At 55.5% G+C, this 13,326-nt stretch overlaps 2 protein-coding genes across 6 annotated transcripts in view; both read left to right on the top strand.

Moving 5' to 3' along the window:
• The window catches only part of LOC103065994 (protein unc-13 homolog B), a 169,828-nt gene extending 162,198 nt beyond the window's left edge, over positions 1-7,630 (top strand). For 4 of the 5 annotated variants that reach the window (XM_088152678.1, XM_088152679.1, XM_088152683.1 and 1 more), the window contains 6 exons: positions 508-564; positions 2,014-2,094; positions 2,861-3,008; positions 3,967-4,059; positions 4,300-4,459; positions 4,855-7,630. In XM_088152678.1, the coding sequence (XP_088008804.1) occupies positions 508-564; positions 2,014-2,094; positions 2,861-3,008; positions 3,967-4,059; positions 4,300-4,459; positions 4,855-5,140 (825 nt within the window). In that variant the 3' untranslated portion in view covers positions 5,141-7,630. The remainder of the gene's footprint in view (positions 1-507; positions 565-2,013; positions 2,095-2,860; positions 3,009-3,966; positions 4,060-4,299; positions 4,460-4,854) is intronic. The other variant, XM_088152682.1, reaches the window with a different exon arrangement.
• A 5,019-nt stretch (positions 7,631-12,649) lies between these two features.
• The window catches only part of LOC103058101 (phospholipid-transporting ATPase ID-like), a 50,541-nt gene continuing 49,864 nt past the window's right edge, over positions 12,650-13,326 (top strand). The window contains exon 1 of the mRNA XM_088152688.1: positions 12,650-13,061. The gene's annotated coding sequence lies outside the window, so the exon portion shown is untranslated. The remainder of the gene's footprint in view (positions 13,062-13,326) is intronic.

Raw genomic sequence — 13,326 nt, forward strand, 5'->3', positions numbered from 1 at the left:
GGCGGGGTGGGGGGCCTTTTCCCCTCCTCCCTCCGCTGCCTTTGGGGCTTCCAGGCTGGAGGCTGATTTCAGAGCCATCAAGAGCTCCAGGACCCCAATGGGGGGAGCTTTTTGCCCCAATGGAAGGAGCCACAGGGCCTTTTGGATGGGTCCTGTTCCGGTGACTGACGGGGGATGCAGAAAGAAATCCGTGGCCCTTTTGCGTCCCGCGAGTGTTTCGCTGGGCAGGCCTGGAGCTGGCTCCTCGCCTGGGCCAAGCACAGTGCAGGAGACGAGCCTTTTGCCAGAAGCCCGGCCCCGTCTTGAGGCAGCCCGGTTCCCCTTTCCGTGGAGAGGCCTCTTCTCCATCCGGCAGCCGTAGAAGACCAGGCAAGGGGGAGGGTCTTTGGCAACTGACATCTGGCTGAGGATTGCTCGAATCCAGGGTGGACGCCGTGTTTCACTCACCATCGAGTTTTTAACCTTTGTTCTTCTGTCTCCCGCCTTCCTCTTGATCGTCCTCCTCAGGGGACCCAGCTGATTTTCAGTGCTGCTAAAGAACTGGGCCATTTATCCAAGCTGAAGGTATGGGTGGGGCATGGAGCAGCTCATGCACGCATGTCCCCAGCCCCCTCCCCGTGTCTTCAGCATTGCACAAGAGCATGTAGGCATCATGTCGTGTGTCTCGCAGTGGTCCGTCTCATGTTTTCAAATTCCCATCCAGACACGAGCTGGCTGTGGGAGCCTCGGGGTTGATGTTGACCTTTTGTGACTGAGTCCTGCCTGAGTCCTCCTCCAGCATCATCCCAGCGCCAAGGGAGGCCCTTGGTCTGAAACTCCCCCTGCTCCAAGCCTCTTGGAAGGATTTTGGCCTTCAGCAGGAAGAAGGGGGGTCTGGTGAAACCTAGATCTGGGAAACGGGGTCAGGGTGAGGGGTCTTGGTAGGTCAAAGGTGTCCTCTTGTGAAATAGAAGATCAGGGCCATGTCCTCTTGGTCTCACGGGGCGGCAGCTGCACCTGAGGGGGGCTCAGAACGAGTCCTGAGGAGCTGCTCCCACATGCGTCCCACCCCTACCCCACCCCGACTGCTGCATCTTCTAGCACCAGCACCTCCAAGCAGCCTGGCGTGCAGCTTGACGCAGCCATCTAAACAGAAGGATTCAGAGCATGATAGCCCTGGGTGGCTGACCCCTCTCCCGGAGGCAGCGTCGCAGCCTTGGCTGTCCTCAGCTGGGCTCTTCGGGTGGGACTGGGTGGGGGAGTCCCTCTTGGGGTACCAGTGGCTCCCGTTGGAAGAAGCACCTTCAAGTCTCCGGGAGGCCTTGCCTCGGCCCAGGGGATCCACAATAAAAACGAGCACCGAAGCAGTGGCGCTCTTTCGGGCGTGGTGGTTTGGCCAGTGGGCCACCAGATCTCAGGAGTGACTGCCTGACTGACGTGCTTGGCAAGAGGGAGGGAGGGAGGGAGAAGCAAAAAGCCAGCTGGGAAGAGGTTAGGGGCAGGCCAAGTGGGGAGAGGGCAGGGAGACATCACTTGGCTGGAGAAGCCCCCCAGTTTGCCACCAGTGCCTGCCTTGGTTGGACAGAGCCTGAGATTTTCGGCCCTTCATCAGATAAGGGCTTTCAAGGAAAATTAGGAAAAAGCGGATGAATGCCTTCCAGGTCTCTCCAGCGTCCATCCGTAATGGCGTTCCAGCTCAGAAGGACAAGCTTGACAGCCAGCTTGGCTCCTGCAGGGCTCGGCTTTAAGGCAGAAGCTTCAGCCACGAGGGGCGGAATGTGCTTCCTCAGTTTCCTCCAGAGAGGCTCTTCCCAGAGGCGTCTCTCTTGCTGTGCATGGGTGTCTGGAGGAAGACATCTCCCAGCCGCTGCTTGTCCTCATGTGTCCTTCCACAAGCTAATTGTAGCAGACTTCCGCCGCCCCGCGTCTCTTTCCCAATCCTGCTTGCTGCATTACCTCCGCCCAGAGGAGACCCTCCCTCGTGTGGGCTGCCCGCCTCCCCATCCCTGGTCATCCTGCTGATTTCCGTTCCAGGATCACATGGTCCGAGAGGAAACACGGAGCCTCACCCCCAAGCAGTGTGCCGTGCTGGAGCTGGCTCTAGACACAATTAAAGTGAGTATTTTCACTCTCTCAGGTGCACAGTTTCAAAAACTGTAGGGTGAGAAGTCCAGCAACAGGCACAAAGCAGAGTAAGGGCAGGAGGGTGGACGGCTGGGTGCAGCAGCCTTCAGGTTAGGACGTGGCCGCAGGCAGGCCTAAATCAGGCAAGAAGCTCTCGGTCATCCCATTTAACACACTGTATTGGAATCTAAGTTGGAACTGAAGTAATCTTTCATAATAATAGTGGTGGTGGTGGTGGTGGTGGTGATGATGATGATGATGATGAAGAAGAAGAAGAAGAAGAAGAAGAAGAAGAAGAAGAAGAAGAAGAAGAAGAAGAAGAAGAAGAAGAAGAAGAAGAAGAAGAAGAAGAAGAAGAAGAAGAAGGCCTCGTCTGAAGGCTGTAGGGTTGCCTTCCTTGAGGGTTCGACTCTGGCAAAGAGGAAATGCTAGAATGGTCCAGCCTGGAGGGTCAGTTGAGCTCTGGGCAGAGTGAGACTGTCTCCTTGGAGGGAGCTGAATGGTGGGATCCATAATGGCCAAAGGAAGCATTGATTCACAGAGACGGGGGTCCCTGCTACAAGGGGCAGGCCTTAAGGAGTAGCTTTGCGAGGGAGGCTGTTGGTGACTCCTACTGTCCACGGCAGCAGCAGGGGATAGTAGGGCTGCTCAGGAACACAAGCAGAAGTGGCACTGTGAGAAGGGGCCTTTGGTCTGGGCCCTGCCTGCACTGTTGCACGCGATCCCCTTCATCTGCCTCTTATTCTTCCCCCCTAAGCAATACTTCCATGCTGGAGGAAACGGCCTGAAGAAGACCTTTCTGGAGAAGAGCCCAGAGCTGCAGTCGCTGCGCTACGCCCTCTCGCTCTACACCCAGACCACCGACACCCTCATCAAGACCTTCGTCCAGACCCAGACGGCACAAGGTGCGGGTGGGGAGAGGAGGCCAGGCTGGGGTGCTGGGGAACAGCCTCCAGGGTTGGCTATGTCCGCGGAGCAGCTGAACCCCGGGAAGCGTTCGGAGGGAGGGGGCGCAGGCTGGGCTGCAGTGGGACCGTCTGGCCTCCGCTGCCCCACACGCAGGAGAGTCATGCCAGCCTCTCGCCAGATCCACCAGCTGCTCCTCCATTGAAGCACAGCTGGTGAGGGCCTGAGCCAAAGCTCCAAAGAGGAAATGGGGGGTCCAAGAGGATCTCCCCTGGCCCGCTGTGCCATGGCATAAAATGCTAGTGACCATTTTGGAATTGTGCTGTGTCTTTGAGGGGAAGAAATTGAGCACTATCGTGGAGCAGGATATGTCCTGAGGCCCCCCCTCCCTTCTTACAAAAGCCCCCTGCCCTCCCGGTTCTGCATGATGTCCCAGGCAAGAGTGCTCAGGGGCTGCAGCAGCCTCAGCCGCGGTCTAAGGGTGGCCTGGACTGACCTCCTTCCATTCCTGCCTCTAGTGGGACTCATCTCTGGCTGATGATAAACGGGTGGGTGGCCAAGAAGCAGCTTTGGGGAGCAGGGGGCACCCTAAAGAAGGCGCGAGAGCGTGGGTCTTCCAAACGCAACGCTGGGAAAATAGGGAACCTGGATGATCTTACCCTTGTGCGGGGGGCAGTTGGGGTCAGGGAGGAGGAAAACACCAACTGGGTGATTCTTGGTCGAGAGCCTCTCAGAAAAGTAGAGCTTAGCCACTGTGGGGGAGCCCAAGACCGTCCAGCTCAGCCCCACGCTCACTGCTTCTGGCAGGAGCAGCCTCCCACTCATCAACCCCACTTCAGGAAGGAGCCTTTGCTCCATATGGGGCTGCCCCTGTGAAAACAGCCCCTCCTGTCCTCCTGTCCGTGGTGGCTCTCTGGACCTGTGGCCAGCAATGCTCATTGCTCTTCCTCCTCCCAGGCTCGGGAGCAGAGGATCCTGTGGGTGAAGTGTCCATCCAGGTGGACCTGTACACTCACCCAGGCAGCGGGGAGCACAAGATCACAGTGAAAGGTACCCAAGTGCCCACACCAGGTGGCATCTCAGCATCTTTGCCTGCCAGGAAGGGCCTTGCCAGCAGCATGATGACTGGAGGGCAGGTGGAGCTCATGGGCTTCTCCCAGCCCAGAGAGTGCCCTTTGCCCGTGGCAAGGGCCACGGTTCCCCCCCTTCCATGTGGCATGGAGGAATGCATGGGGGCAGCACTGACCCAGGTGGGAGAGGCCTCACCCCTCTTCCCTTTGTTTCTTACAGTCGTGGCTGCCAATGATCTGAAGTGGCAAACCACTGGCATGTTTCGCCCCTTTGTGGAGGTCACCATGATTGGGCCACACCAAAGTGACAAGAAACGGAGATTTGCCACCAAATCCAAGAGCAACAACTGGGCTCCGAAGTACAATGAAACATTTCACTTGTAAGTCCTCTGGCCGCCTTCCTCGCTCTCCTGAAGGGGCCTTTGCTTCCTGTGTCCTTGGTTGCTGGGTCCATCCCTGTGGGGTGACCCGCAGTTTGCCCGGTCTCCTCGTTCATTCAGTGCCCTGACCTTTCCAGCTAAGCACAGCGTGTGCGTGTCTGCTCTGGACATTCAGCCTGCGTCCCTTCTTTCGGTCACACAGATTTCATGTGGGATCTCTTTCCTCCTGACTTGTGAGCAGGTTCTCCTTCCACAGTAATTATCGAAAGAAGGCAGCCAAAAGAGGGGCAGGAGGGACGAGGGACCCGGCTAGAAGCTGTGTTCAGAGGGGGCAGGAGCGAGCCAGCTCCCCTGCCCGCCTGCTCCTCAGCCCATGTTCTCTCCCTCCCCCCCAGCATCCTGGGCAACGAGGACGGGCCAGATGCCTACGAGCTGCAGGTCTGCCTGAAGGACTACTGCTTTGCCCGCGAGGACCGGGTCCTGGGCATTGCTGTGATGCAACTCAGGGAGGTTGCAGAGAAGGGGAGCTGTGCTTGCTGGTGCCCCCTGGGGCGAAGGGTCCACATGGACGAAACGGGGCTTACCATTCTGAGGATTCTCTCGCAAAGAACCAACGATGAAGTGGCCAAGGAATTTGTCAAGCTGAAGTCAGAGTCCCGCTCCCCGGAAGAAGGGAGATGATCCCATCTCACACTTCTTGGACGAGACACGCGGAGGAGCGCCCCCTCCCCCTTGGGATCCCAGGAGGAGTTTTCTTGCTAGGGGGAGTCTTTGGGGCGGACCAGGCCTGCTCGCCCAAGGATTCCTCCAGTGGGCCTTCTGGGTTCAGCAGGCGTGCCCAAGGAGCCAGAGCAAAGTGCCCCTGCCGGGGAGGGGCAGGCAACCGAATCCTAGGCTGCGGGAGGAAGAGCCAGCCGCATGTTTCAGGCTGGCAGGGTGCCCCCTCCCTCCACTCAGGCCAGCCCTTGCGAGCCCAAGCAGAGGGCGGCTGCAGCAGCTCCAGCCCGGCCGAGCTTCAACCAGGGCAGTGCAGGAACCCTCGAGTAGAAGTCTGGAAACGGAGCTTGCCTGGAGAGGCTTCTCTGTCGCCAGTGGAAGAAGCCCCGTTCTGGCCCTGCCTGTGCAATGGGGCCCCTTGTTCTTTCCAGAGAGCTGCTTCGCCCCGGGGTGCAAGGAGGGAGGAGCTTTGCCTGGTGCAAGCAGCCCCTCGAGAAGAGCCCCGCTGCTGGCTCCAGTCCTCTGCGCGCGGGTGAGGAGGGGTCTGGATTTCTATTTTCCTTCTGACATTGTACAGCTTTCTGGTATGAACCTGGTCTTTCTCAGAACGCTTTTAGATGCTGCTTAGCTGTTGTGGACGAGTGTAATACAAAAACGCTGTTGCCAATTTTTAATCCCATTGAATGTGCCACTGTTGCAGGGAGTGGTCAGTGTAGCCTTTAATAAAGGAACGTTAGCAGCATTCACTGCCTGCTGCCTTTTCAGGGCTGGCCCACCTGCCGCAGGCGAGCGTGTGGGACGCCGCGTTCATTGGAGGGGTTTCTGAAATCGTCCCAAAGCCTTTTGGCCCGGAAGCTGCAGAGAGACTGTGCGTGTGGGGATGGGGGGATGTATTTCAGTTTGCACACGCTGAAGACCGCTGCTGTGTTTCTTGTCCACCAGTCTGTGGGCCAGAACGCACCGTCCACATGCTGAGCGCAGCATCTTCAGCACAAAGCTGAAGGCCTCGGAGGTCCGATTGGCCCAGGTCCTGATCCCAGGCACTCCTGGCCCCCCATCTGGAAGCGGGCCTCGTGCCAGAGCTAATGCGGGGTGCCAGTGAGCCAGGAAGCAGCTGTGGGCTTGAGTGAGTCCAGTTCCCGGATGGTCTGGAAGCGTTGGGGATTTTGCCCTCCTGGGGCCACCTCTTTGAAGTAGGTGGTGAAGGTACAAATCCAGGAATCAGCTGGCAGTTTCTGACCCACCCCACGAATACGGGCCGGGCCACGCTTTGCGTTAAATCGGAGCGCAGTGAGAGCAGAAGACCAGCCCAGATGGTGCCGGATGAACTGCCTGGGTTGTGTGGGGCTCCGGGAGAAACCAAGGGAGCCAGGCACCCCGCTCTGGGTGTCTTTGTGGCCCCTGAAGGGTTTGTGGGTCAAACCTGGACACAAATGAGGGTTGGTTGGTTTGTTTGTTTGAAACATTCCAACCCAGCAATACAAACAATATATACTACTATTAAAAACAAACAAAAAACCAAAACAGAAAAACCTGGTACCACAGCCCATCCCATTCTCATCCTGCTCTGAACTCACCCTGTCCTGGCACCTGGAGGTTGCCACTAAGGAGCTCTATTGCTCAAAGTGTGCCAGAGTCTGTTGGCATCAGTGCCCCCACCCAGCAAGGTTAATTTAATAACATTCTTCCCCAAATCAGGCTGCATTTGGGATGTGAGAAGGCTGACTCTTCACACAGAGCATCTTGGCCACCTCTGTTCTTCATGCCACTGGCACCTGATGTGAAGGGAGCGGTGCTTTTATGTGGGCAGTGCCAGGAACAGTGCCAGGCACAGGAAATTGCATCTGATTACTCCCTCTGCCCAGGTGCCACTCAGATGGACTGCTGGCCTCATCACAGTTTTCCTGCATTTGATGGAGACAGTGTGGCTCTAATGGGCTCATATGTGCCACGTTCCTTCAGAGCTGAATGCACGTCTGTGTTTCAAGAGAAGGGTGACTTTGGAAGGAAATCTGGAAAACACGCAGTACTACAAGAGGAAAGGCCTATCTTAAGCCACTGGCCAACTGGGTTATTTAATGGACTCTTCAGTGCCACCATCTTCATCTCCTGGGCCAGGTCATGGGTCGACCGTCCCTCCTCCAGCCCCTGATCTGTGGGGGTAGTTTCACAGCCTCTTTGGTCCTTCTTAGGTTCCAACACTTGCTCTGCAAACAGAGGTGGGAGTTTTCCCCGGCACAATTCAAGCTCCTTCTGCAAAGCAGGAAGCAGGGGATGCCAGGGAAGGAGAGGTGTGGGCCCACAGGCCGTTTTGTTTGATGAAGTCACAGAGGGGCACAGCAGGTCGCTCTGAAACGTGGTTAGCCATCTTGGCCTTTTTCAGGTTACTTCCCGACTGCAGAGACCTTCCCCCTTTCTTTCCAGACCAAGGAGACATAGTGTTGCTTTTTTCTTTTTTAAAAAGATAACTGTACCCCACCTGTGAACATTGTGGACACACAAACAGTGGCTTCCAGAAATTATACAGCACTTAAAAAAGAAGAAACAGTGCCTAAACCCAAAGGTGCAGTGTTGATGTGATTAGCTTCTCTGGGGAGGGGATGTTGCTACAGAGAGGCCCCCTTTGTCCACCCCAATGAACGTGGAGCATGGGGAGAGGGGTTTCCACCGCCCAGTTGATTCATCTCTAGGCAGGTGTTCTGGCCAATCCATCAAAGCCAAATGAAATCTCACCCAGTGACTCCGGTGCCTGCAAAGGGTGCTTTCTTGGGGTTCAGCCTTGGTGTGCTCATGCAAGCAGCCTGGGTTTAGTGCCTCCGGGGGGGACTCTGATTTTGCTGGAGCTCCTACCCAGGAAAAGCTGGGAGCCCCGTTTGGATGGGTGGGTGGAAACTTTTCTCCACTCCTTCCCTCATCCGTTCCAGTTATAGGAGGCCAGCCGTTCCTCCAGGCCAGCAAATGGCAGCAAGACCTCAAGGCAGGGCCGCTCGGAGAATGCCAAGGTGTCCTCGCTTCCACAGGTTCCTCCTCCTCCCAGGAGACGCCCATCCTTTGGCCTCCACAGTTAACTCAAGATCACAGGTAAGTCAAGTCCTGTCTCTGGGGCGGTGGCAGAGAGGAAGAAGGGAATACTTTGTAATTCTCTTCTTCACAGCAGGCCAGGGGCATCTGGCACAGTCACCTGAGCTGTGGGATCTCTCACATCAGAGCCATGGAGCAGAGGAGGCAGCTCTACGGCCAGGTGGGGCTCTCTGGGCCCTTGCAGAGACGGCCGGCAGAGTCTAAAACAGGCCAAGTCCCGCAACTTCTCCAGCCTCAGATGGCTCCAGAGTTCTTTGGTTTGGCCCTGCTGCCAAGGACCAACCCAACATTTTTCTCTCTCCACAGCCAGGTCAGCTTAGGAAGAATGACCAGGACTGTGCCATGGTCTCCATGACGAAGGTAGAACCAAACCATTATGTCTGGGGATCGGAGAAATCCTGGTGCCCCAGCGGGGAGAAGTCTCAAGAGTCAGCTGGCATTTTGCACTCCTACGATCCTGCATTTGGTCTCTGTTGGGCAGCTGAGCCAGGATTTTTTTCCAGTTTGGCAGCCATGATCTGGAGATAGTTTGAGGCAGACAACTTTCTGAGGATGGGTACATCTTGAAGGAGATAAATTAGCAAAATACATTTACTAAAAATGTAAGGTGCCCCCTCCACTGACTTTATGGAGGGGAATTTTATGGGAATTAAGCCACATCCCTTTGCAAATCCGGATCTACTTCCAGATCACTATGTCTCTCAAAGAGATGAGAATTCCACTAGCACTTGGTAAAGCAGCCATGGAGGCCTTGGAAAACACACACAAATGCTGTGATGTGTCTCTACCTACAAAGGTCAGAATCATGCAAGCCGTGGTATTCCCTGTGACACTCTACAGAACTGAAAGTTGGACTTTGAAGAAGCAAGGTATTATTCATGCTTTTGAACTTTGGTGTTAGAGAAGGTGAGAATACCACGGACAGCCAAGAAAACAAACCGATGGATCATCGAACAAATCAACCCAGAGTTCTCACTCGAGGCACAAATGACCAGACTCCAATTTTCCTACTTTGGACACATTATGCGGTGACCCAGCTCTCTGGAGAAGGCTCTAATGCTGGAAAAGGTGGAAGGAAAGAGAAGAGGAGGACCACCAGCAGCCAGGGGGACGGACCCAGGAGGAGTGGTGATGGGGGCACTGTTGGAAGATCCGAAGGACCAGGTTGGGGACAGATTGTCATGGAGAAAATCTATCTATGTGGTCACTTAGAGTTGACAATGACTTGATGGCACATAATCAATAATCAGACTGAGTCTAGAGCAGATCATGAAGAAACTGGCAAGAACATAAATATATTGATCTTTAAGGGTCTTGAGAAGAATACATAACTAACAGAAGTCAAGAACAAATCCTGCCAGATTAACCTTATCTCACTTTTTTTATCAAGTTGCTTCCTTTATTATAGATTATGGGAATGCTGTAGACGTAGTATACTTTGACTTTGGTAAAACATTTGATAAAGAATCACACGACGTGCTGATTAACAAAGCAGATAAGCGTGTGCTGGATTGCTTGACAAGAGGGTAGACAGCTGGGTTGAAAATTATATTCTAAGAGTGCTTCTCAATGGTTATTCATCAGACTGGAGGAAGATAGCCAATGGGGTGCTATAGGGCTCCTCTACTTTTCAGTATTTTAACTAATGGCTCAGAGGAAGAGATGGAGGGAACGCTTTTCAAATATGCAGATGCAATATTGGGTGGGAAAGCAAATCTACCTTAGAAGGCAGAAATAACATTTGAACCATCTTGATAAGGTATGTTGGAGAAACAGGTTGCAAGCAACTGAAATTCAGCAGAGGCAAGCGCAACGTTTTTCATTAGGAGAAGTAAAACGCATAGGCAGAGGATGAGAGATACAATTAAATTAAAAAATAAATACTTGGCTTGGAAGTGATATTTGTGAACAGTAATCTTTGAACAACAGTTAAGGGCAAACTGAATATGACCCAGCAGTATAATGTGGCTGCAAAAAAAAAAAATGTTACGCTCCGTCTATTGCAGCAACACTTTCAAATCACGGGTCGCCCTTGTTCTCCTCTCTTCTGCTTTGGTTAGAGCCCACCGCAAGTATCCTGCCCAGCTCTGAGCACGACGGAGGATTTGGAAGAACTGGGAGGGGTTCAGAAAAGGGCAACGAGAGCAATCTAAGTCCTGGGCTGGTTTGTGGTCAGTCACACCACGGCCAGGTCTACTGTGGCTCAGCTGCTTGGCCACTTTGTCGGGTGAGTGTTATCATCTAAGAAACAGCTGATGAAAACCCTTAAGCTGCCGGCCCATCTCCGATCACCTTGAAGGGATGCAGTCTGTTGTAGGTGTTGCCACTGTGGATCTTCAGTTGGCTTTGAGGGGGACTGGAACTAAGGGTGTGTAGATCTCCAGTATTAGGTGGTACTTCTGCATCTTTGATGGCCTTTACTGGCTACCCTTAAACCTTCATGAGATGAGGTGCCCTTGCAGAACTGAAGCATCACGCTTACGTACACTCTTCAACCCCTAGATGAAAATGACCCTGCTTTCCTACCGTTTAAAAATCGAAAGTTATTCCCATCCCCTCATTGTTTTTCATGTTTTTCAGTTAATGTGAGACAGGAATATGCCTCCCACATGAACATGGACATTTCCTGCTCAGCTTCATAAGGCCAAAAAGATAATTTTCCAGTTCTGTTATGTGTTTTTAAGGTGGGCCAACCGGAATACTGTATGAATTGGGACAAAGAGTGCCTTAGAGTCACCTTGCTCAGAGGAAGCTCTGTGAATATCAGGCTCCCGTTTAGGTGGCCTAACGTTGTCTTTCTTCCCCCGAGGAAGGTTCTTGTTCGCTTCACTTAGTAGGAGATGCTCTAGGGAATACATGTCATAGTATAGGTAGTCCTCGATGAATGACGGCAATTGGGACCAGAATTTCCATCTTTAAGTGATGTGGTTGTAAAGCGCAACATCACGTGACTGTGCCACTTAGCAACAGCAGTTACGGCACTTCTGATTGCTGCTGTTAAGCGAATCCCGTGCTGTAATTAAGTGCGACATCACATGGTTGCCATTCGCAACTCCTGCCATCTTCCCCATTGACTTTGCTTGTCTGAAGCTGACGCTGAAGGTCATAAATGGCAACCTTTGAGGACCGTTCGTAAGTACCACTCGTTCAGTGCTGTCTTAAGTTCAAACAGCCACTGAACAAGTGGTCATTAAGTGAGGAGCATCTGTAAATGGCAGCTTCTGGGGAGGAGAAAGGGAAAGCATACGAGATCTTGGAAGATTCATTCAAACAAGAGAGAAGATTCAGGCGCCCAGCAGGACCATCACCCCATCAAGCATGTTGCATGTTCTGACACCAGCTGGAGTCCAGATCCAACGTGCTGCTTCCAAAGAGTCCTTTAATTTCTGTGCAGCTTGAACAAGGTTGATGGTTCCGTCTCTTCAACTTATTGACTGTCCTCGTCTGAGACGTGATTAGTTACAGTGATTTCCTGCAATCTCTAACGAGGATCTCCTGACAGTCACCAGCAAATGTGTTCTGAGGCACTCTGCAGGCTGGGCTACATCTTGACCAACGCAGAATGATCCCACTGCAGTCTCTGCTGAGGAAGCCGCCGTGGCCAATGTGCTCGGGTGCCCCGAGAGCTGCAGAGGAGCCCAGGCAGCTGCAGGTGCTTTCCCTACAAGCCAGCCGCAGCCCGAATGAAGAAGCCGGTAGCGGCCTCCTTTCCTCTGCCATGGGATGTTGCTGGAGAGGCCAGTCCCCACCCAGCCAGCTTGGGTCAGCCACGTGACCAGCAGGACAGCTGCAGGGAGGGTGGCTCTCCTGGGTGTCTTGCAATCAGCCTTTCCCCCTTGTGGCTTCCCACCCTGCTGGGGGTGTCTGGCTGAGTCCATGTGGGCCTGCTTCCTTCTGCACACGCTGGCCACTAACTCACCCAAGTAACAGACCTGCTGTCAGCGTGATATTCCAGGTACTGCACGCCCCCCCTCCACTGCAGGCCCACAGCCTCAGCAACACCCCCCCCCCATCAGATGCTCTCCTCCCCCTCTAAAGCTCCAGCTTCCTCTCCTTGCCTGCACCGTCTGCTGCCTGGCTGCTGCGTGTTGCTGCTGCACCCAGCTGGGTTCCGGTTGCTCCAGGCCAGCGAACTTGAGCACAGGAGGGGCGTGTGAAGAGGACCGTCTGGCACAGTCCTTTCAGTTGCTGGACCCCTTGGCGTGTGAGAGCGTCATTTGCCAGGGGCAGCGAAGACCCGATCTGGAATGAGCCACTGGGGCTCTCCCCCCGCTTCTTTCAGAACTGGCTTGGAAGTTGCTCGCAGCAGGCACCCCTCACTCTTAGGGGGCGGGAGATTAGCCCCCTTCCCGAGGGTCGCTCTGCAGGCCCCAGCGGCCTCCCGCCGGAGCGACGCCCCCGCCCCTCTGGCTCGGCTTCGCCCCGGGGCCCGGCCGCCTGGCCCCGCGCCCGCTCGGCGGCGGAGAAGCGAAAGCACTTTCCCTATCGGCAGGAAGCAGGGCGAGCGGAGCGCGGCTCTGGCCCGCCGCGTCCACACCCCGAGCGCGGGAGGCGGAGGCGGAGGCGGAGGAGGAGGAGGAGAGCCACAGCCGCCCGCCGCCACCGCGCGAGCTGCCCCTGCCCGCCTTCGGCCCCCCGGGAGGGAAGCGGCTTTCCGAGAGGGGCTCTCCGCGGAGGGCCGATCTCTTTCTGGGCCGCCCGCAGGAGCGCCCAGAGGCGGACTCGCTCCCGCGCGTCGGGAAGGTGGCGAGGCCACGGAGCCGGCTGGGCGCCCGGTGCCCGGCCCGGGAAAGAGCCGTCCAGGGTAAGGGCGACCTCGGCCGCCTCGCGCCTTCCTGCCCGCGCCCGCACCCGCTGGGCTGGGCTGGGCTGGGCTGGGCTGAGCGGGCGCGGGCCGGTGCCCCGGGTGCTTCCTCGGCGGAGCGCTGCTTTCGCCCAGCAGGGCCCCCGGGACTCTCGGCAAGCGCCGCCTTGTGGCCGCGGGGAGGGGCGGCCGAGCAACGGAGAGCAGAGCAGAGGGGGCGTCGCCGGTCAGGTCGGGGGCTCCGCGGGCACCCGGAGCGGCGTCT

The sequence above is a fragment of the Python bivittatus genome, unplaced genomic scaffold, assembly GCF_059951505.1.
Source record: "Python bivittatus isolate LINGU-HERP-01145 unplaced genomic scaffold, Pbiv_v1 ctg000570_np1212, whole genome shotgun sequence".
NCBI classification, from domain to species: domain Eukaryota; kingdom Metazoa; phylum Chordata; class Lepidosauria; order Squamata; family Pythonidae; genus Python; species Python bivittatus.